At 43.3% G+C, this 24,969-nt stretch overlaps 1 protein-coding gene across 2 annotated transcripts in view; it reads left to right on the top strand.

Annotated features, from left to right (window-relative positions):
* The first annotated feature begins 1,542 nt into the window (after nucleotides 1-1,542).
* ANKH (ANKH inorganic pyrophosphate transport regulator) overlaps nucleotides 1,543-24,969 on the top strand; it is a 146,767-nt gene continuing 123,340 nt past the window's right edge. The window contains exons 1-2 of one of the 2 annotated variants that reach the window (XM_034761562.1): nucleotides 1,543-1,745; nucleotides 2,164-2,307. In XM_034761562.1, coding sequence (XP_034617453.1) covers nucleotides 1,737-1,745; nucleotides 2,164-2,307 — 153 coding nt within the window. In that variant the 5' untranslated portion in view covers nucleotides 1,543-1,736. Of the gene's footprint in view, nucleotides 1,750-2,163; nucleotides 2,308-24,969 lie in introns of both variants that reach the window. The other variant, XM_034761563.1, reaches the window with a different exon arrangement.

The following is a 24,969-nucleotide window of genomic DNA, read 5'->3' as shown; positions in this document are numbered from 1 at the left end:
CCGGGGAGCCAGCCCGCGGGGCTGGGAGCCGGGCCGGGGTCGGGGAGCCGGGAGCCGGCCCGCGGGGCTGGGAGCCGGGCCGGAGCCGGGAGCCGGCCCGCGGGGCTGGGAGCCGGGAGGTGCGCCGGGGGTGGTCGGCCAGGGCCCGAGCCGACCCAGGCTGGAACCGCCGGGGGCCAGCCTGGGCCGCGCCTCCTCCCCTCCCCCTTACCTGCTTCAGGCTTCAAGCAGGGGAGGGGGCGGAGACTTTGGGAGGGGGCGGAGTTGGGGCGGGGGCGTGGGCGGAGTTGGGGCGGGGGCGTGGGCGGGGCTGGGCCCCCCGGGAGTGTCCTCCATTAGGAGGCACAAAATATGGTAACCCTAGAAATTAAACTGACTTTGAAATAGTAACACATCTTGCTGACAAATGGTCTCCGTTTATTTATTATTTTATGTGGTTTATCAGAACAAAAACTCTGCGTCAGGCATTTCCTGACCAGTAATGACTAGCGAGATTAAGGACACCCCCATCCACTACTTTGCTTTAGTTCTGTAAATCCTCCAGCCAGTCATTAACAGACAGGACGTGCCTTCCCCATCAGGCACTGCTTACATTCTACAGTAATGGTCAAACACACACTGTGAAGGTCTTATTAACATGCAATGCAAGTTTGGGGTCCCACTTCTGAGAGGGACCTGTATAGACGTGCAACTTGCAGGCCAGCTCACTCTTCCACACTTTTTCAGTAGAACAAGACAGGGAGGCAAGTGGGCAACTCACAGATGAAGACGTGCAACTTGCAGGCCAGCTCACTCTTCCACACTTTTTCAGTAGAACAAGACAGGGAGGCAAGTGGGCAACTCCTGCTCCAAGCACTGTAAAGCTCCACTTTTGCTTGGGACTTCATAAATCCTAAAACCAGACCGGGGGAGAAGTTTACAGACTAGTGTTGGTACAACGCATGGAGGAACAGAAAACTGCACACTTCTGCTGACTGTAACTCCATTATGTGGCAGTGCCTTGGAGCACAGCAGAGGGCATTAACAGATGCATGCTAGATGTAGACATGCATGTACACATAGAAATGCAGATATTGTACATGCAAAATCACCACAGTTACATCCATATGAATGTACACACACCACACTTACATACACAATGTGGCAATGTGCACACCCCCCAAAAAAAACCACAGCTACTGTACACAAACTGACACCTGCACTGTACATACAATGTGCTGTGAGCCTGTGTGTGGAAAGTATATTGTATATATGTGTATCATGCCTATGTCTAGTGTGTATGTGCGTAAATGCAGTGTATGGAGGAGAATGCACATTTACACACAGTCATTTGTATAGCCACACTCGCTGTACACTTACGCGCGCACACCTCATGTACACCACGCACACTTGTTTACAGTCCTGCTCAGCAAGCACCAGCCGCTTCTCCTGTGCGGGCTGCAGCAGCTAGAGGTGCTGCTGTGCCCGGGCGCCGGCGTTAGGAGGAGCAGAGAGACGCCGCTCTTTCCCCTCCCCTCCTGAAATGAGGCCGGGTGTGTGTCAAAACCCACGTGTTTAGAGAGGCAGACGCCGAGAGAGGAGACATAGCTGGGCCGGGGCGCAGCGTCTCCGGCCTCAGCCCGTTTTCTGCACCGCCGAGGCGGCCGCCAAGGAGCCTCAGCCATCCTCCTGCGTCCCTCTCCTCCCACAGCTTGGGGAAGGAGGCGGCGGCGAGACAGCCCGGCTCATCCTGCCCCATGCCGGTGGTTGGTTTGTTTTTGTTCCCACCCCTGCTCCCATCCCCCTGCTGCCGGCTAGGCTAAGCCAGGGTACCTACCTCATTTTTGTGTGTGTGCCCTAGCTCCTATAATGGAAAACCCGCCCGCAGAAATTTCTGGTGGTGGTGGTGTCCCTCCTCTTTTTTCCCCCAACAGCAGCAGCAGATCATTGTTGTGTGGGAGGAGGGCAGCAGGGATGGACTTGATCTTTTGGATCTCTTGCTAAGACAGCAACACACCGCGCAGAGCGGAGCAGAGCGAGCGGAGGAGGAGAGAAGAGACCGCTTCGCTGCTGCTGCTGTCGCTAGATGCAGAGCCTCCCCCAGCCAAGCCAGAAGCTTGATTTTTAGGGGGCTTTTCTTTTCTCTCTTTTTCCCCTTCTTTCCCCATTCCTCCCCCCTTGCAGTTTCCCTGCTACGGCAGATGTGTTTGGGGTCCTCGCACAGCTGGGACTATGGTGAAATTTCCAGCGCTCACTAACTACTGGCCCCTGATCCGATTCTTGGTTCCTTTGGGCATCACCAATATAGCCATCGACTTCGGGGAGCAGGTAACTCGCCGGACGCCTTTTACCTTTTCTAGACATAGCCAAATGCAGCCATCCATCGCTGGCGCTAAGGGATAAATTACTGTGGAAGCTGCTGCTTTGCAAATGTGCCTTATTAGGATCCCTATTGCTGTTTACAAAACATCCTCTGTATTTCTTAGTCTCTTCCCTGTGAGCCTGGGGTCGCTGATGGCAATGCACACCTAGGCTGTATTTGATTGTCAAACGTGGACTTCCCTCTGCCAGAACATCCATAGGAGGAGACTGTAAAATAGGGTGCACTGTGGCTCTAGGTATCCCGAGAGGAATTTGCAGATAGCAGTTTGCAGAAAACAAACAACGTTGCTGCTGCTTTGCTCAGTGCATCACAAAATTTTGCCTGAATGCAGAATATCGATTGTCTCATTTATTTGGGGGTGGTCTCTGTGTTTTCTGTTTCTTTTTCATCTCATGGTTGCTTTTGGTTTTGAAGCCTCCCTGCTGTGTTTGTGTTTTGGAAAGATCTGTTTACTGCTTGTTTATTATTCATCAGACTTTTTTCTGCTTTCCACCATGAATGTTAAAACATGATCTGTTTTGAACTCTACTTTGATACACATAGAAGGACATCTTTTTAGTGCACTCAAGAATTATGTAATTGGGAATTACATAAATAATTTGTCTATATTTTAATTTAAAACTACTTTTCAAAAAACCCACCATACAAGATTTTTGCTTAATTTGTGGGAGAAAGGGGATTTAAAAAAAAAAAAAACCTATTGCAAAACACATAGCAGGTTGGGTTGATGATTGAGAATATTTAAACAGACATTGATTATGGTTTATAGAAATATCCTATAGATATACTGCTAATTGCTGCTTGTTTGGGGCTTGCTAGTGTGCAGTTATAACTATCGATTTTGTGATGGAGTGAAGGGGCCTAATTCCCTCCCCCTCATACAGCCTGCTTTATCTTGTTCTTTTACCTCTCTCCATGTGGCGTCATTGAAAAGCTAGTGCTGCTGCAACCTCTTCAGCAGGTAGTGAACCATTTGTAGGCACCAGTCCCTGCCACCTTACCAGTGAAGCACTGTGTTTAGGAAACTCTTACAGGATGCTGTGTAATGATATTGGCAAAGGATGGATTAAATCAATGGGGGAAAAAATAGGGTAGCATTCTCTGCATTAGTATGGACAGCAAGAGAGAATCTCTGAAATGTGAAGTGCTAAGCATTTAATTTATAACAATTTACTGAGCTGACTTTCTAACTCTGTTTACCTTGAATACTCTTTTTGTATTGCTTTCTTTGTCATCATTTTAAATTCACAAATTCAGATGCCATGGTATGAGAACCTGAGAAGAGTAGCATAGAAAGCACTGGAATTTATTGCTAACAAACTTTGAAATGGATTAAGTCAATTGTGAACAAGTGTGCCCACTTCGTCCTAATTAAAGTTCCACACTATTGCTGATATAAAACTGTTCTTTGCCTTAGACACCATCTAAAATAAGGCTCGCTGTATTTCCTCACTTTTTATCAGAGACCTATTTACTTGGCATAGTTTCCTGTGTAAGAAACATAGTCACAAAGTGGGTGGAAGCCCCATGTAACAAGTGAACTAGCTGAATGCCCCCTAACAACTTTCATCCTTGTGATAAATTACTGTTCTGTCAACAGGTAATCTGGTGCCTTTTAGGCAATTCTTATACATACAATCAGCATATGCACCTACTGCTGCATTTCTTATTCAGACAAAGATACTATACAATAAATTAGTGAATTTGTCTGTGTAAAAAGTGCAAGATTGGGCACATTTATATTAGAATGGAAAATGGATATAAGAATCAACTATTTGCCAAGATATTTCATTCTTATTTCTCTTTTCTTCTTCTTTTAACAAAAAAAATCTTTATTCTAAATTTAAGCAATAAAAGATATTCAGAATATTTTGATATATACAATTTGTTCTTGTCTCAGACAAGGGCAGTTTACTCTACCAATCAGTTTTCCATAAATCCCACTCTCTGCCTCCTGACAAAAGAGAGAAAACGGGATAGAAGAAAAAAGGTGATTTAGAGGTACAAATGTACAATCTGCCTTATACAAGTAGGGTCTGATTCAGAGTCCATGCCAATCAGAAGAAAGTCTTCCATTGATTTCAGTGCTCTTCAGATTAGAACTTTCAACATTAACAAATAGATCACAGAAGAACTCCTTGAATGTTGAGTGTTCAGTATGCTCTTGCCACTAACATCCCAACCCCCACTTACACTGGGAAAATGAGCATTTGGAAAATGCATGTTAAAAATTATTTATGCAGCTTTTTAAAATGGTGCTGAAAATGGTGGTCTCACTGCTGTGGATAGGGTCAGTCAAGTTCAACACTCTTTGCAGCAAGGCATGCTGGATACCTGGTAGAATGAGATATAGTGACGTGCTTTTGGACACCACCGCAGCATGGATGCCCTTCAAGGGAGTTGGGCTAATCAGCTGCCTCCCAGCAGGGGGGAAAGAAGGCCAACAAACTGCTCACTTAAAGGGGGATTGCTGCAGGGAGCAGAGAGGTTCCTGTAGGAGACTGTGGATGAGGAAAGGGGTCTTCCTACACTAGCTAGGTGGAAGACTTGGCTGGGGATACCTGCTGGATAGGGAGCAGCATAAGATTGCTGAGACAGGGGCCGGAGGAGAGGCTAGGTGACGGGACCTGGTTTACCTGTCTTCAGTGATGATGAACTGTGTTTTAACAAGTATCAGAGGGGTAGCCGTGTTAGTCTGAATCTGTAAAAAGCAACAGAGGGTCCTGTGGCACCTTTAAGACTAACAGAAGTATTGGAGCAAGTCTGATGAAGTGGGCATTCACCCACAAAAGCTTATGCTCCAATACTTCTGTTAGTCTTAAAGGTGCCACAGGACCCTCTGTTGTGTTTTAACAATAAGTGCATCCCTGAGGAAAAGGGAATGAAATACTGACACTTGTGGGAGCTTCATCAATATACTGGTTGGTGAGTTGGTTTATCCCCTCACATAAGAGTGGGGAAGCTGAGGAAGAACTGATAATTTTATTCTTTGGTTGGTAATTCTTATGCACGAGCTTGTCCAATTTTTGAGATGTCATGTGTGCATTTTTCCCCCCCGTGGATGCTACGTGATTATCAGGCTAGTACTGTTGAGCAAAAATAGACTTTCCAGAAGATAAAGATTTGATGAGCCAGTCATCTGATCACTCCCTGCTGCGGTAATAATTTTAATAATAGGGCAAAATCAGAATAATTGTATACATAATAATGGGTGTACCAAGGGACAGCTCAGAAAAAGCTACAGTACTTTCCCTTGTGCATTTATGCTTAACATAAGACTGCTAATATAAATCAGTCAAATTAGCATGAAGGGAGGTTATTCCCTATGGCTAATAATCTCTAAAAGAGGCACAGAAGAATATGTTGGTCGGATATAAGATTATTGAAGAAAAAGTAGCCTAGTAATATACACTGGCTGAACAGATTGATCAGTCATTGAAAGAATACTGTAGATCATAAGACTTTTGATACAGCTTCCCCAGTTGTTGTTTCCATGAGTAGAAGTATTATTTGGGAGCACAGTTTTCAAAGCAGAGTTCTTTCAATAAAATGTAATGCCAGTTTTGTTAAATGTGAGGCAAGTGACTAGTTTCTAAATTCTTTTTTTGCTTAACACAATTTTGTGGGATTTGAGATATTTTTATCATGTGGCTAAGTATAGGAGGATAATACAGCTAAGAAATTGCCACATCTTTTGTTTGTCCTCTGCTGTCACTAGATAATTATTTGGCAGGTGATTTAGGAGAGGACTAAAGAACTTTGTGAGCATTGTACATTGTGGGAGATTAACAATAAGGGGTATTAAGTATTTTCAGAAGACTCAATGATTATGGGTGTACTATATGAACAGTATATTTTTAATTATAATTCTGTATTGTGTTTAGGATGTAAAAAAATGTTACAGTAACATCAGTGAGAACTAATAGTCTGTTCCAGAGCCCATTAATGTCTATGAAGATATTCTCATTGACCTTAAGGACTGGATCCAGCATTCTTTGCTTTTTGGGACAAAACTGTGATTGAAATCTAATCAGCTAACCTCATTTCAATCTTGTAAACTTTTCTCAGATGTAGGCATCTGAATTTTGTTTATACTATAAAATGGTAATATTGAAGTATGAATACAGAATGATTTAGAAGTGGAGAGAGGGAGAAATCACAATACTAGCTCTAACACATTATTCCTATTTGCTCTGTTTTTATGCTGATTTATGCTTTCCTAAGTACATTTAACATAAATGTTTCATTATGTTGAATAAGCTTTTGGGGGGGCTTTTAAGAATGGATCCCAAAATTTTTTTAACTCCCTTATTTTCTGCATCATGTATTATACCACTACATGTTGATGTAATAACACCACTATTCTCACTTTTCATCCAGGGAGCTTAAAAGCACATCACAAAGATAAGAATAATTATCCTCATTTTACAAATGGAAGTGTTGCTAACTCATGATTTTTATCATGAGTGTCACGATATTTGGTGTTTTATTTAAGGGCTCAGGTACTGGAGACCAGTGATTACCTGAAAATACCAGCATCTGCCTTGTTGTTGTTGCTTCTTAAGTTTGTATTTCTTGTGGTTGCAGAAAAAAAACCTTCAAAGGACACAAAAACCAGAAGCCAATGACCGCACCTCCCTTCCCCGCAAAAGTATCATGATTTTTAAGCCACTTTTTTGGGAACTGACTGATTTCTTTTAACATTTTAGGGTTGGCAATACTGGGGAAAATGAAGTACAGATGGGGTAATGTATTTGCTCAGGAATGCCCAGTAAGCCATTGGCAGAGCTAGGAATAGAATGTGGGTCTCACTTGTTGGTCAGTGCTCTGTGCACTAAACTGCCTCTGAGGTGGCATCAATAATAACAATATTTTGGAAGAGTGTTCCCTGGTTGCTAACACCAGTTATCAATGTTGGGACTCCCTACTGTTGTCATGTTAGCACTGGTGTTAACTAACTTCGAGTCATAGAGTGCAAGGCCAGAAGATCAGCTAGTAGTCTGATGTCCTGTGTACCACAGGCCTCCAATATCGCTCAGCACCTGCACATTAAAGCTAACAACCAAAATGAGACCCAAATAAATGAGACCCACAGGAGACTAGGTTATGATGTGCCACAGGCAGAGAATAAAAGGAACCAAGGTGCAGCAGTGCTCAAGTCCCTGCAGTGGGCCTTACTTGCTACAAGTAAAGTTGTATGACAGTGTCTTTCTTGAAAATGGTGTCAGCAGCCAGTGCTACAGTAGGTCTCCCAACAATCAGCTGAAGCAATGTTATCAACCATGTTTTGTTTTTTTTCCCACTGTCCGTAGGATAAACAAGACCTGTGGCTGTTACTGTGAGATCTATTACCAGCAATTCATGAGCAGTACCCGTGTATACACACACGCGTGCACGTGTTATGTTCAGTGGCATTTAGGCTTAGTCAAACTGAAACAAGGCAATGAAGGAGTCAAACTACTACTCCCTCATTAACTCCTTCTTGTGCTTCAGGGCTCTTGGGATAACCTGGTAATTTTATATATTACATGTGGTACAGTACTTGAGGTTCAAATAAGTGAGTTACCATAAGAGCAATGAGACCATCAACAGCCCTTGTTCTAAATTTGTTGGCTGCTGCTGGTTTAAGAGGCCTAGTTTTATTTTAACAGGTTTCTCCTTGTAGTTAAAACCATTTTCTTTTCTTAAATGGTGACCAGAAAAACAGAACAAGTTGTGCATAAAATATTAAAGAGAATTAATGAGACTGGAGAGTTTATATTCCCAACTGCCACTGTGGCATCTTGGCCAGGTTACATAACCTTTCGATGCCACTGTTCACTCATTTTTAAAGAGTGCATAACACTTACCGATGTCACAGGGCAGCCAGGAGAGTGAATAAATTTCAAAAATACTCGAGATGAAAGGTGTCATAAGAACGAAGTATTATTATGATTGACGTCAGTGGTCAAAGACTAACCTAGATTAGGTAGGCCTTTAATACCACATTAACAGAAATGTGACAATATAAGCTCCCATTGTAATCAGTGTAGGCTATAACTATATACAATAACCATGATTCCATTATTAGTATTGTATCCTAGTGGAAATACCATTAGGTTTTTGAAAATATTGCATTGCTATGACAATATTTATTGACGGATTTCCCCCCCTTTCACATGTGTGCATAATTCCTGAACTAAAGGGACACTTTCAGGTAAATTTAGGCCCAAACTTAGTTCAAGAAAACAAGTTTTTACAAAAGGTTAAACAGAAATGTTTGTGATTTGTTTTTTGTTTTGTTTTGTTTCACGTTTCAGTGGAAACATTTTGAAGGAATTCCATTTCCCCGCAGGGTTTGTAACCCAAATAATACAACATTGCGTTAGTACAGGAGAAGCAGAATGTGAAGCTGACTGGAAACAATAGTGCAGTTTACCAATCTATATTTGTCCAAGATGAGAAATCCAAGAAGTAAGAGCTAATCTGTAGCCACTAGGTGGAATGAGCAATGGGACAACTTCCAGAACCCAGCCAGTCTCAAGATCTCTGCTTCAACACTGACTCTGGGGCCTTTCTGCTGCCTGGCAGCATGGCTGCAATTTTCTTCCTCACCTTTTTATATAAATTGTGGAATTCTCCTTCTGTGTCTCCATTAAGGCTAATGCCCTTTCAGCAGCAGACTGTGGCTCAAATATTCAAATCTCAGTTTCTATTGGGACTATTGCCTAGCTCCCAATTTTGGATATGAGAATAAAGGCATTCATGCTCTTAGGGAAATAAGTTAGTGGTGCCAATTTAAAATGGCAACTCTTACCCTTCTTTTTCCTACTGTATTCCCAATTCCCAGCAGCTTCTCTTGTCCCCTTGCCAATGTATCTTACTTAAGAAATTGAATTGGGATCCCCAAACAGGCTATTTATTAGTCTCCCCTCTGATCTGTAGGCACAGCACAGATACTGCAGCACTGCTAAGCACTGAAGGGGAAGCAGTGGTTTAATTTTAATGTGACTGGAGCAGTTAGCAGCAGTGCTTCAAAGGAAAACCACCATCCCTTTTCCCAGCAAGACTACAGTTTTCAGGTACAGGAGTAGTTGGCCTGTGCTTAACGGCCTGAAGAGTAAACTGGTTTAGGGCTCTCAACTCAACTTTTTTTATTTAAAAATTAAGTTAACAAGAGACCATCCCCAAAGTGTGGGGTTGCTGGATATTGTGGGAGTGGAAATGAAGGAACGAGCCAAGAGGCAGTTGATTATTAAAGAACTAAAAGAGGGGTGGGGGGAAGAAGGCTAGAGGACAACGGGTGTATATGGTTTTAGTTGCTGTTTCTTCCCTCTGCCCCCTCCACCTTCTCCCCCTGCCCATTACAGGTAATAGACATAAGTGTGTGTGTGAGGGGGAGAGAGAGAGATGAGGTCTCACCTCTGCACTGCAGGGTACTTAGACATCACCAAAAAAGCCCCAAACAATTAGACAATCAGGGACACCAACCAGAATTCAGTAGTAATTGATTGAGGTCTACAGTGTCTTCACATGGAGAGAGACCTTAAAACCAAAAAACCCCTCAACAACAATGGAATTCAGTGTTATATGATGTAGGCACTTAGACTTTATGTGCAGAAAGTGGTGTGCTTTTACAGTGCTGTTGCTTAAGTAGAGTGGAAGGTTCTGCTTTCTTGTTGAGTTTAGTTACAGATAGATGCAACATAAGGCCACATTTGACAGACATTACCTCCTCTTCAAGGAGACTAAAGAACCACATTTTTTGTTTTTGTAATTAGGTCAAGCCTAATTGTAGGATTTTCATATTGAAGCTAGTGCCCCGACACTTGTTTGTAAGCACTGATATCTAATGTAGCATTTGTGAAGGAGATAGCAATTACTTTATTTAGGTCTCTAGGAATTAGGATGATATTAGTATTTGGCCTAGTCACTAATAAATTAACTTGTTCCTGTGAAGTGTAAATAGAATGCTTAGAAATGGAAGCTGTTTTAAAATTAAAGGTGGATGGCTTAGCTCAGGAGTAGGTAAACTACGGCCTGGGGGCCGCATCCGGCCCTTCAGATATTTTAATCCGGCCCTCGAGCACCCACCGAGGAGCAGGGTCTGGGGCTTGCCCCGCTCCGGCACGCCAGTCGGGGAGCGGGGTTGGGGGCTTGTCCCGCTTCAGGCATACCATGGCTCCATGCAGGCTTCTGGAAGCAGCAGCATGTCCCCCCTCCAGCTCCTACATGTAGGGGCAGCCAAGGGGCTCCGCAGCTGCCCCTGCCCCAAGCGCTGCCTCCACAGTTCCTATTGGCCAGGAACTATGGCCAATGGGAGCTGCAGGGGCAGCACCTTTGGACAGGACAGCATGGAGCACTCCCCCTCCCCGCAGCTCAACCCTGTGCCCCAGCCCGCAGCCCATTCCTGCACACTGAACTCCTAATTTCTGGACCCATAGAGCCCGCACCCCCTGCCAGAGTCCTCACCCTCTCCTGCACCCCAACCCCCAATTTTGTGAGCATTCATGGCCCGCCATACAATTTCCATACCCAGATGTGGCCCTTGGGCCAAAAAGTTTGCCCGCTCCTGGTTTAGCTGTAAGGCAGTGGTTCTCAAACTATTGTACTGGTGATCCCTTTCACGTAGCAAGCCTGTGAGTGTGACCCCCCCCCTTAAATATATAAACAAGTGTTTTTAATTTATAACACCATTATAAATGTTGGAGGCAAAGCGGGGTTTGGGGTGGAGGCTGTCAGCTTGCGACCTCCCCCCCCCATGTAATAACCTCGCGACCCCCTGAGGTGTCCTGCCCCCGAGTTTGAGAACCCCTGCTGTAAGGCAAGGTGGTAGAGGAAGAGGGAGCAAGTCTGGGTCAATTATGAAGAGAAGTCTGGAGCAGCCATGAGGAAGAATGGGGACAGAATCTGGGGAAAATAGGCATTAGGGAATGCCGGAGAAGGTAGTCATTAGCAGCAGGCAGGAGGAGGAAGTCCTAAAGAGTAGTCAATTGAAGTATGCAAAAGGGATGTCGGAGGCTCCCACTTTACTTGGCAGTGGTGAGGCCTCACCTGGAGTATTGTGTCCAGTGTTGGGTGCCACACTTTAAGAAATCTTCCATTGTTGCATGCAGTGTTGTTGTAGCTGTGTCGGTCCCAGGTTATTAGAGAGAGAAAGTGTGAGAGGTAATACTGTGATGTTTTGTACCTCGTGGGAACACCCAGCACCCCCATGTTCACCCTTATAAAATGGTGTGGTATCCAATGCAAAGTTTGTCATGTTGTGTCTTTGGAAGCCTCATGATACACTGAGCATTGTTGTTATAGTAATGTTATAGGTTATAATTTCATGTATATAGTTATGAGGCTGAAAATGTGTCCTCATGGCTTAAAGCAAGCCTGGGCAAAAACTCCCCCAAGAGTAGAGGGGCAGTTCACACCTCATCAGGGCATGTACGGGACAAACTCAGCCCAGCCTCACAGGAACAAAGGACACTGGCCTAGGCAACAACAAAGGATCTGTGGGACTCTCGAGTGAGTCACCCCCTTCCTTTGGTCAGTTTGGGACTGTGATGAGGTAATGCTCACCTGACTCGGAAGGGGGACAGGGCAAAGCCAAGAGGGAAGAAAGAACATGATAAAAGGGAGAGACATTTGCCATGCTCTTCCTCTCTCTTCCACCTCCATCTGCAGACATCACCACCAAGCGACTGAAGCTCTGATCAAAGGGGAGAGCCTGGCTGAAGGGCAACCAGCCAGCCTGTGGTGAAAAGCATCTAAGTTTGTAAGGGCACTGAAAGTGTTAAGATCAGCTTAGAATGCGTTTTGCTTTTACAGTAACTCCCCACTTAATGTCCTCTCGCTTAACGTTGCTTCGATCTTGTGTCCCTGCTCCATTACAGAACCTGCTTGTTTAAAGTTGTGCAATGCTCCCCTATAACGTCATTTGGCTGCCTGCTTTGTCCACAGCTGGCAGCCCCCCATCAGCTCCCCTATGCCCCCCCAGCGCCTCCCGCCCGCCAGTGGACCCCGCGGATCAGTGCCTTCTCCCTCCTCTCTCCCGCCTCCTGCCCGCGGCAATCGGCTGATTTGCAGCGTTCAGGTGGGAGGGGGGAGGAGCGAGGACTCGGCGTGCAGGCTTCCCTCCCTCCCCTGATGAACTCGATTACCACAGGCAGGAGGCAGGGGAGGGAGGGAGAGGAGTGAGGATGCGGCATGCGGAGTAAACGGGGAGGAGGTGGGAGGAAGAAGAGGCAGATTAAGGGTGGGGGCTTGAGGGAAAGGGGTGGAGTGGGTGGGCCGAGGGTTGAGTCCCCCGCTCCTGGTGCTTGCACAGTAGGGGAAGCTGCAGCAGCTGCAGCTTCATGTGCTTCTCCTAGCCTACGGCACCTTCAGCCTCCTTGCCTGCCTCATTGTCTGCAGTGCCAGTGGGCTGTGCCTGTGTGGGGTAAGGCGGGGGCACCTCCCATTGCTTCATACTCAGCAATGATGATTGTAGTATTAAATTGCTTGTTTAAAATGTATATAATGCCTTTTGTCTGGCAAAAAAAAATTCCCTGGAATCTAAACCTCCCCACCCCCATTTACATTAATTCTTATGGGGAAATTGGATTAGCTTAACATCGTTTCGCTTAAAGTTGCATTTTTCAGGAACATAACTACAATGTTAAGCAAGAAGTTACCGTATTTTATTTGACCAAATCAGACTTATGTTTTGACTTATAATCACTTAAAATCTATTTGTTTATTCTACCCGAAGCAGTGCATTTGGTTTGAAGCGTGTCAGAAACTCCCCTTGGGATAACAAGCCTGGTACATATCATTTTCTTTGTTAAATTTATGAACTCATATAAGCTTGCAGAGGCCAGTGGGGATAACTGGACACTGCAAGACGGAGGTTCCTAGGGTTGTGTCTGGGACCGGAGATACTGGCTAGTGTCATTCAGTTGCACAATCCAAGGAACAGCTTACATGCCAGAGGCTGTGCGTGAGCAGCCCAGGAGTGGAGAATCTCGCAGCAGAGTGGGGTAAGGCTGGCTCCCAGAGTCAAGGATTGGAGTGACCTAGCAGATCACTGGTCCAGATAACACCAGGGTAACGTCACAACTACCTTTTATTGGACCAACTTCTGCTGGTGAGAGAGACAGGCTTTCCAACTACACAGAGCTCTTCCTCAGGTTTTGGAAAGTTACTTAGGCCACGTCTACACTTCTACATATATTGGCAAAACTTATGTCACTCAGGGTTGTGAAACCCTCCCCCGCCACCCCGCCGAGCGACATAAGTTTCGCCAGCATAAGTGATAGTGTGCACAGTGCTATGTAACTCACCGACGTAGCTGCTGCCGCTGGTTGGAGATGGTTTAATTATGTAGAGAGGCTACTTGAGAGATCTTACAGCGGCACAGCTGCATCGGTGCAGCTGTGCTGCTGTAAGCTCGCTAGTGTAGACAGCCTTTTAGAGTGTCGCAGCTAACTACAAGGTTTCTAACAGTTTAGCAGAAGTAGTTAACACACATTCTAAGGGATCATTCAAGGTGAAGTGGTCCCTTAAAACCACTGTAATCATAGGACAAAAATGGGGTTTAGTGGGTTAGGGATTGTTGTAATAAGCCATAAATCCAGTGTCTTTAGTAAGACCGTGATTTTTAGTGATTTCTAGCAAAATTATGAATTTAAGCTTCCAGGCTTGTCTTTTGAAAAAAGTGTTGTACAGGTTTCCTCTGAGGTGAGGACCGATAGGTCAGATATAGAGTGATCACTTTGTCAAAAGTGTTCATCCACAGGTGATAAGGTGTTTTTGTCTTTTATCACTTTCTTGTGTGTGTTCATTCTGGTTTCACCCACACAGTTGTTATTGGGACATTTAGTACACTGGATGAGGTACACCACAAGTTGATAGGCATGTATAGGCTCCATAGATCATGAAGCGTGTTGTATGGGGGAGAGGGGGTGTTGATCATTTTATTAGCGGAGATATGTCTGCAGGTTTTGCATCTGTTGTTCTAGCAGGCCTGGTGCCATTTTGAGTTGGTGTGTTTTGGTCTGTGGAGAGCTTGCTGCTACTGAGCTTGACAAGGTAGGGGGATTGTTTGTTTGAAGGCCAGAAGTGGGGGTTAAGGAAAAATTTCTTTCAGGGTGGGGTCCCCATTGAGTATAGATTATAGTTATTTGATGATACTCCATATGGGTTCTATTGTGGGGTGGTAGGTAACAACTAGCAATGTGTGGTCAGAGGGGTTTTAGTTCTGTATTGAGGCAGGTTCTCTCGGGGTATTTAAGTGGCCTGTTCCATGATGCAATCTACTTCTCTGATGGAGTGTCTTGTTTGGTGAAGGCAGTTTTGAGTGTATTAATGTGTATATCCCAGACTTGCTCCTCGGAGAATGTTCTGTGATATTTGGGTGCATGGTGGAAGATAACAGATTTCTTGGGGCTGGTCTACACTGGGGGGGGGGAGGTGTGTTGGGAATAGCATAGCTGAAGTCGACGTATCTTATTTCGACTTACCACGGGTCCTCACAGCGCGGGATCGACGATTTTACGTATACTGCCTCCGCCATGGTCAGTGTCCAAGTCTCTGGCAGTAAGTTCAGGAGGAGGGTGTGACGTTGTGCAGTCTATATGGTCACACTTCAAGAAAAAGATGGACAAATCAGAGAGATTCTAGAGAAGATAAACAGAAATGATAAAAGATTTAAATACCTGACCTATGAGATAAGGTTAAAAAGCTGGGTGTGTTTAGTCTTGGGGGAAAAAAGAAGCCTGAGGGGAGACATGATAAATAATCTTTATATATTTGCGGGGGAGGGATAGCTCAGTGGCTTGAGCATTGGCCTGCTAAACCCAGGGTTGTTAGTTCAATCCTTGAAGGGGCCATTTAGGGATCTGGGGCAAAATCAGTACTTGGTCCTGCTAGTGAAGGCAGGGGGCTGGACTCAATGACCTTTCAGGGTCCCTTCCAGTTCTAGGAGATAGGATATCTCCATATATTATTTATTATTATATATGTAAAATGTTTTTATAACGAGTATGGTGATCAGCAATTCTCCATGTTCACTGAATGTAAAATAAGAAATAATGAGTTTAATCTGCAGCAAGGGAGATTTAGGCTGGATATTTAAAAAAAAAAAAAAAAAAAAAAGCTTTCTAGCTACAAGGATAGTTAAGGTCTAGAATAGTCTTTCAAGGGAGGTTGTGGAATCCCAGTCACTGGTGGTTTTTAAGAGCTGGTTAGACAAACACCTGTCAGGGATGGTCTAGGTTTACTTCGTCCTGCTTCAGTATGGGTGGGGAGGGATGGCTGAACTACATGACCTCTTTGAGGGCTGGAAGGGACCTCCTTTCTAGGATTCTAATAGCATGTAAGGGGTGGGGTAATAAAAATGTAAAAAGGTCAGGAGATAAAACACAGTATTATGAAATGACCTTTAACCATCCTTATTCTTTGCAAATTTTAAGTCAGTGATTTTTTTCTTTTTCCAAAAACATTTCTTGTGCTTATCTCTTTGAGGTTTATGATTGCAATTTGCTTGGAATCATGCTCTAGAATGCACACTGGTCACACTGTTGTGTGATTGAGTTGACCAATCACCACCCAAGATTTTTAAGACATTATGTAATGCAGCATGTATGAAATGTGGTATTCCATATTATGCTGGTGCCTCTGGCAATATTTCTTGAAGAAAAGTTAGATAAAATGATGAGTTAGAGTCAGACTGACATGCACTTTCTCTGCTTTTGGACGCCTAAGTCTGATCATTTTATTTAAGGGTTTAAAAAAAATTATATAGATATGAGGGACGTTCATATCACCATATTTTTTTACTTCTGCATTAGAGATTTTGGTATATGTTCTCCAGTCAGTGCTTCAGAGATCCATAAGGCACAGGAGTAATTAGGAATGCATGTCTGCATTAACTATAACAGGAGGGATCAGATGCTCAATTGACTACTCTGACAGAGCATTTACTGGAATTTTACCTCATGTGACCGACACCGAGACTCGGTAAAAATCAAAGGTCTCTTATATATATTGTCCTATTAGCAGAGATACAAATCTCAGCCATGTATCAAGTAATTCAGTGACATGCAGCAGCTATGCTGCTATGTACGTACTTTTATTGTACATACAGTATAGAACAGATAGCAGGTAACTATGAGTTACGGGGCTATAATTCCATAGAAGGGTTCTGCTGCCAATATAAACCACAAGAGTGAAGCTTGAATGGTTTCAGTTGTCACTAGAAACTCTCTTGATGGAATTATACCCACATCACTTAAAATGTTTCAGATTTTGTATTATAAAATATATAGCTGTAAGCCTCAGAGGTATCCTCTGTTCCCTCTTTCTGTTAGCACCTTCCCTTTCTTCCACTCTCCTCTGCCTTCTCTCAGACTACTCTGTTTTTCCCCCACTGCTGCTGCCTCCACTTTCATTATTTCTTCTCTCTTCTTGATCTTACATCAGTAGGACCTTCTCTCACTCCAGTAACCTGAAATCTGATCAGCCAGACTATATAATCCATCACACCTGTGAATTACATTGTTAGATGAACTGCAGTGTGTTTAACGCAGCAAATCCTGCAACTGTGTAAAACAGGGATAGTCTTGTTTTAAGGAACAGGACTTGGAGTCAGATGTGGATTCTAACTGACTCTGCCCACTGACTTCCTGTGTGGCAAGTCATTTAGGCCCAGATCCTCAGCGATATTTAGATATCTAATTCCCATTGAAATCAGTAGGAATTAGATACCTAAATATACTTGAGAATCTGGGCCTTGATCTCTGTTTGCCTCAACCTTCTCATCTATAAAATAGTAATATGTCCCCACAGGCATGTTGTGAAACTTATTCATTCATTTGCTTTTTACAGATCCAGACTAACACGGCTACCCCTCTGATACTTATTCATTAGTATTTGTAAAACATGTTGTAATTATGGATGGAAGGTGCCATATAGATTGAAAGTATTATTAAGTATGAACCTAGAAAACATATATTACACAAGAATTATTTCATCAGTATCATAAACCTGATCCTTCTTTCTGTGTTTTCCTGAATGGGTCTCAAAGAGAATTTTTTGGGGACTAGTAACTTTAGGAAAATCTGATTTGCTGCATAAGAAAGCATTATTGTTAGGTGAAGCTGGAGTGCAGTGCCATTTCGAAATGTCCATTTACCCAACATATCACTTCTGCATCAGTTTCTCTCAATCTGTATTGGGCTTAGATAATTTTAAACCACTAATCAGAGTAGTTGCTAGCAATTGTGATTCTTGCAGAATTGGTTACAGTTAGGATCACTGGCAGAAAACTACTTCTTTGCATTTTAGCATTATTGCCTGTGACTTCGTTAACATCAGGAAGACATTAGCTCTCTAATCACTTGCAACCGTGCACTGAACTTTGCTGTTTCTCTGTAATGTCATCTCAGGTGTTATTGGTAACTTCTTATGTTACACTTAGAAATGTGTGTGGTTGGTTTTTTTTTTTTTTTTTTGGTTAATGTGCAACTAGGTCACCAGATTAGGTTTCCTTCTGCTTGCCTGATCCTCCACTGAGGTGAGATACCCACAGGTGTGGTGTTACATTTTGTTGCCATGTTTATGTTCTGCTGCCATGTTTTCAGATAACAAGAAAAAGCCTACTGAGACCGCAGTAAAAAAGGAATTGCTGGGGCTATACAGAGCAAAAAAAACAGTCTCTCATGAACCCTAGTGTCTAAGAGAGCCAAGTTCATTTAGCATTTCTTCAATCCTGTGGTCTAATCCATGGAATTAATTAGGTTAGAATATTTCCATGCATCCTTGTATCATCCTAGCTCAGTGCTTTATGCTCATGGAAATATTGCTGATTAATTTGGGAGACACTTATTCAAGAATGAGTCAGGAGCAACTCTGTATATAGACAAGCACTCGGTTATAAAGACGGCTAAGTGTTTCCTTGTTATTAGTGTACATTATTGATGTCCACACCTTTTAATTGAACAAACGAAGATGACAAAGAAAATGTACTGGAGATGTAGAGTGGTTATTAAAAATACCTCCATTCAGTGCACTGCAAAACCTAAAGTAAATCATATTTCTTTTTCGGTTTCTTTGTTTAGGGAAATAGTTCAGTGTTTCAATTTGGTGGCAATGCAACTGTTGGTGTATGTTGTGATCACTCTAGGCAAGAACGATGATTTATTTGTATTGTGCTAGCACCTAAGGAGTCATTTCTAAGCACAAGTGGTTCAGCAACACTTGTCAAGTCTTGGGCTTTTAACTGGTGTACTTTGCAAATGTCTTCAGGTCACGTGTTGGCTATTAAGAGGTGGGTTAATTTCAGAGGTGAAAGTAAGCCGGTCCGGTCCAGCGTTCCAGTAAGAGCCAGTATGCCATGCTGGACCGGACCGGCTTCCCCAGGCTGGCAATTTAAAGGGCCTGGGGCTCCCCTCAGCGGCCGGAGCCCCGGCCCCTTTAAATCGCCTCCTGAGCCCTGGTGCCGGAGCCCTGGGGTAGTGGTGGCAGGACTCTGGTGGTGATTTAAAAGGCCCGGGGCTCCGGCCGCTGCAGGGAGTCCTGGGCCCTTTAAAGCACTGCCCGAGCCCTGCTGCGGGGAGCCCCAGGCCCTTTAAATTGCCCCTGAGCCCTGAGACTCCCACCCCCTCTGCAGCTGGTAGCTCTGGGGGTGATTTAAAGGACCTGGGTATTTAAAGGCCCCGCCTCTTCCAGTTGGGGCCATGCCCCCTGCTCAAGACTCTGATATAAAGCATTACCTGTAGTAGAGTTACTCCTGACTTGCTCGGGCCTAAATGAGAGGAGGTGCACGCTTCAGGGGTCTGAGTTTACTTTTGGTTACACCTCTGCAATGGTGCAGTCAGATACGTTGTATATGTAGAACTGAGGACAAGATTCAACTCTAAATGGGAGTTCTGTCTCATTCTTATTACAACACATGTGAATTGCTTACTTCCCTGAAAATGTGGAATTTATATTTTGGATTTATCAAACTCCCTTGCCAGTTTGTCTCCTGACTCAATCCAATTTACCCCACTTTCCTTTCTCATCTCCAGCTGCAGGATAACATCTTCTTTTTATAATCTAACCATCAGGGAGAAGCAGCCACTTGTTTCTGTAATCCTAGCAAGCTGAGCTTGTTCTTGCAGGGATAGCCCTTATTCACTTCCCTTTTTATCCTGAAGATTTTCATCTCTGTAGCATATTGCTATGTTCCAACAGTTTTGGAGACTTTGATCTATAGTCTTTCAGCTGCAAAACTACAAGTTTTATTGCAGCTTGCCTCCTTGCCTATTTCCTCTAAGGGTCTACCAATTAAAAATGTTTAGCATGTTTTGAAACACATTTTTCAGTTCTGTTAAGAGAGTATTTCCAGTTACTTAAAAGAAGAGATTATTAAAAATAAGCATAAATAGCTTGGATAAAAAAGGAACATGGTAACAGGCTGTAGGGATTTGAAGGGTGTAATCATCGAGGAAAGAAAGAGGAAAAGGAGTGAGTTCATATATCCTCCTGTAAATATCAACCTAGGAGTAAAGAGGTAGAATTTAAAAAGATAGAAAACTTAGGCTAGAAAAAATCAGAATAAATGTCCTAGCACTGAGATGTACTGAACTATGGTTAAGCCTCCCAAAGGAAAATGTGAGTAGTTCCATCTCTTGCATTACTTAAATCTAAAGTACACTTGTTGAAGAATCCTATATTACCAGGCATTAGATTATATGATCTAAAATGGTTACATCTTACCTAGCTCTAATTTTGATGATTCAGTGAATCTAGGCATAATGTTAACTATGTACAGTCCTGTACTTACTGCAAAGGAAATCAACAAGGCAGATCACAGAAGGACTAAGGGCTTGTACACAGGAACATTAATTTGTGCCAAGCTGAGGTGTGAATCTACCCCACACTAGCTTACTACATACTAAATGACTGTGTGGACTCCTGCTGATGCACACTAACGAACGTTTGTTAGTGTGCTTTGATATACACTGCTTTGAAACAGGAGTAGATTAAAACCTTAATTGTGCCCATGATCATATGCATTGTGGGACAGTCTTTAATTCAGTGATCACATACTGTTTTTTCCACCAGACCCCTGCCTCACTCCGTGCAGAGGATGGACCTCTGGGGATGATTCAAGATTGTGTGCTGAAGGAGGTTATTTTCTGTGAGGTCTCTGCCTCATTTGTTGCAGAAGATGGAAGGTGTGTAGTGAATGAGGCAGGGGAGGACTTCAGGAAGAGAGGATGGCTTTATGGCTAAGCCAATTGGTTGCTGCTAAAGTTCCTTTGTGATACTGGTCAAGGCACTTAAACCAAATTTTTCACAGGTATTTGGCCATTAACTGCAAGTTCCCATTCTGTTGGTCAGATCAGCCCTGATTTGCAGACATGGAAAAAATAGCATGTGACCATGTAATTAAAGACTTAATTTATACGCATTCCTTGAATACTTGGCTTTGCAACCTGAATATTCTTTTAATTAAGTCTTTTTTTGTATGTCATTGCCTGTGGTTTAAAAAAAATCGAAAACCATAAACTTCATTGAAACATTGTTATTCACATAGCTTGCCAGCAGGTTACAACCGTTAGTCGATCACACAGATGTCTGCCAATTGAGTTAACTGAGTAACTGATAGCAGTAGTATGTTGTCATCCTCTGTGGACCAGCCACAAGAGAGGGATGAGACAGTTTGCCAATAGATCTCTCATATATTTGCTGATGGCAGAAGAACAGTGAGACTTAGCAATTTTAGATTCTGGAGGGGAGTGTTTTCTAATGGACAAAGATCCTTCTGTCATTGCCTCTTCTGGTCCAGTATCCCAGCCCCAATCGCCCCATAAGAATCCCTGCCCAGTTTTTCCCCCTCTGCCAAAACTGGCTCTGCTCATTTATCCTGTCAATCTCTCTCTCTCTCATCCACCCACTCAGTCATACATCCAGTTCCTCATACACAAGCATCTTGTAAATTTGTTGAGTCCCAGAGGCACATAAGGGGAATGCCAGTCACACAGGACCAATGCACAGGTGAGGAGCCAAGCCCCTGCCATGCCCCTACGCTGGATAGATTTGAACGGTTCATCCCTGCCCACACCATCTGGCTTGTAAAAAGGAAGAGCCTTCTGTTTCCCACCTTCTACTGCAGATCCTCTTGGCAGCTTCAACGGTGATTTTGTGGAAAAGATCCCCATTCACAGGTCTGCCTTCCCCAAGCCTCTTTGTGGGTCATCCTCCACAGTAAAAATAATTTCAGTGCTGCCCCTAGTTTCCAAGCTGCATTAGAGTGACCTTGATTCACATAATGCTATAGTCACGAGGAAGACTCTGGTCCCTTTGTGTGCTGCAACAAATGCAGAAACACTGGAGATATGTACCTGCAGATTTAGGGAGACAACGCCCTCATCTTGTGCTGTGTTTGTTTGGGAAGGGTTGTTTCACAACCCTAAATGTTAAAAACTTTTTTCTCTTACCTGAAGACTTGGATCCTTTAAACACAGAAGTTACTCATCCAAGAAAAGCTTCCCAGTTGCCACAGATGAGTGCATTTTTTAAATACAGTTGCTACAAATAATATAAAATGTAAATATGTACAGTATTATTTGGAAGTTGGAGGAAGAGAATGTCTTTATAGCATTGTTCCAAATTGGACAGTACTAGATGTTGCCGTTAGCAATCACACATTAGTTTACATTGAGATAGATATTAAGGGCGAAATTGTTCAGGGAAGAGGCCCAAAAGCTGTGTGTGAAACTTCTTAAACAATCGCAGGTGCAGTTACAGCATATGTGCACATAAATGGCTAGTTAGGTATCCAACATGTCCTTTGCATGTAGACACCCGTATCTGTGTGCAGACGTGGCAATTCCATGTGCAAATGTAGGCATCCTGCTACACAAACATTTTTGTGTGTGCCTGGACCTCAGGCCTCCTCCTTTGAAAATATGGCCTGAGGTCCATGCACAAAAATGTATGGATGAATTATGGCTGCACAGTTCTTTACATACTTGCTAGCAGTCATTTAACTCTAAACCTTTTATTTTAAGGCATGAAAGCATGACGACCTTTCATCATTCACAGCCTGAACCTTCTGAGGTACAGTCAGTGGTATACGGGTTAGAACATGTTCCAGCATTGTAATAGGCTCAGAAAAAGACTACTTAGGAAAGAGACTCTGGAACTAAATAATAAATAGCTTGGCTTTTCTATAAACTCTATAGAGATCTTGTGTTCCCTCATTAATAGGATTTATGAGAGCGATCGCTACAAGCAACCCACCTAACATTTTTTCATTATATTCTTGAATTCCACTAGAGCAGAGGAATTACACTAAACAAGCTTGCTCTTTAGATGCAACAGTTAAACACCTGCGGCTGGTCCAGGTCAGTTGACTTGGGCTCTCAGGGCTCAGGCTTGCAGGGCTGTAAAACTGCAATGTAGACATTTTGGCTTGGATTGGAGCCTGAGCTCTGGGACCCCACAAGGGGCAGGGGGCGCAGCGTGTCAGCCCCAACGATTGCACCACATTTTTTTTAGCCCCACAAGCCCGAGTCATACCCAGAGTCTGACTGTGGCTGCTTGTCTGTTTGCAAAGCCCCTAGTAAGTTGTGGATGTTACTGTAAATATAAATGAATAATTAGCAAGGGAGGGGAACAATCTCTGCCTCAGGGCTTAGAGCTGTGAAATTGAGCTTGATGGCAGGGAGTGTATTTGTGGGAGAGACCCAATAATTCAGCAATCCTTATTTTAATTGGAACGTGGTGGGGACGAGGGGGGGAAGGTCTGTTGCTGTCTGTGTATTAATAGAGGAAAGGAGTTGGGGGCTTTTTGAGGAAGAAGGTGAGATTGAAAAATCTCACCTTTTTCCTCAAAAATCTGTCTGAAGGCCCTAAAATCCAGTAAATTGGCTCTCTCAAATTTGTTATTGCAGAGCAACCTAAACTTTCTACTGTAGTACAAAGAGTGGGATTAGCCCAAACAAGAGAGCTGCATACCCATCAATTTATCATCAATATATTTCTAAATAACTGACCAGAGTCTCCTCTCCCTTTTGGTGGTGTAAATCGGAAGTAAGCAATGGAGCGATGCCAGCGTGAAATCAGTTGAAGTGAGCAGGAAATCCAGCTCAATGTGACTGGTACCAAGAGGAATATTGAAGTAATATTAATCCAACAGGCAATAAGAAATAATTTGCATTGAACTGTAGAAGTAGGAGGGGATGGGGGAAGTCATGACTCACTAATCTGTGACCTTTTTCAAGTGCAGATAATGTTAACAGCTGCAGTTTAAAGGAGATTTTTATGTATTATATATAACATAAACATTTCCAGAAGAAATCTGCATTCAATAATTCAGAGTAGTGTGTGCTGCAGTAAGACATTTAAAAAATGAAAAATTATTTAAAGGAGCAATAGGATTTGCAGAGAGAGTGGGGAATATTTGGATTTCTGCTGCAGTAAGCCTATAAAATTAGAGACCATAAACACTGGTTGACAGAACTCTGGCGTGAGGGGGAGAGGGATTGGTATGATTTCTAGAAGAGATTAGTAACTGTTTTGCAATGAGCTGCTCTATTGCAGGCTTATGGGAGTTTTTCAATAACTCTTCCCCCACCATCAGTAACTCATTTGTTCTCGATAAAGAACAATGTGTCTGTCCTGTAATATTAATCTTCACTGAATGTCTTTTTTATTTTTTGCTAGATAATGAGATCAAATAATCCTTTACTCTTCTGTTAGTTTCTCTTTGTTTTGTGGTTTCTTTGTGGATGAAATAAATCCTACCTCTGCGGAAGAGAGAAACCACATATAAAAATAGGAAATGCCACACAATTCAAACTTTTTCTTTTATAAAATCCCTGGCTGGGAGTAGATTGATACAGCACAACAATAACTAGAAGCCTGACTTCCTCTACAGGCTGCCAAGTTGAACCTATATATTTAAATCTTAATATAACTAATCTTGTACTGTGTTTGTTTGTTTAATAATTAAAATTGACAGTGTTGCATCACTTAGTTTTGTCTTGGCGATGGAGCTTTGATTGTTATGCTATCTAATGTGAAGTCTGTTTTTGTACTGCTGTAGCTTTTTCTGGCACTGGACAGCTCCTAGACATTTAAGCACAGACTGTCCTTCACTTCCACTACCTTTCTCTAATGATACAACAACTATCTGCCCTTTTCTCCTAAGTTTTCTTTAATCTTAATTTGTCCCCCATTTTCCGCCCAAAGGCATCTGCCATCACATGTTTCATGGGTGTTTGTGGAGGAGCATCAATCAAGCAATAAATAATTCATGGCTCCAACATTAAGGGTGCACTGAGGTTATATCTCCACTGTAGCTGGGAGCACGTTCCCCAGCAGGAGTAGACAGACATATGTTAGCTCTGGTCAGGTTAGCACACTAACAAATAGCAATGTAGCCATGGGTAGCACGGACGTCAGCTTGGGCTAGCTGTCCAAGTACGTACCAAGGGGCTCCGGGCAGGTGCGTACGCAGCGACTAGCTCACCCTGCCACCCATGCTACCCCAGCTACATTGCTATTTTTAATGCTAGCTCAACTTAAGCTGCTGCATGTCTGTGTAGTCATGCTGGGAAGCATGCTCCCAGCTGCAATATTGCTGTACCCTGCCTTTGCAAGGA

Source organism: Trachemys scripta, chromosome 2 (assembly GCF_013100865.1).
Source record: "Trachemys scripta elegans isolate TJP31775 chromosome 2, CAS_Tse_1.0, whole genome shotgun sequence".
In the NCBI taxonomy this organism is placed as follows: Eukaryota; Metazoa; Chordata; order Testudines; family Emydidae; genus Trachemys; species Trachemys scripta.
This window is presented reverse-complemented; position numbering and strand designations above follow the sequence as displayed.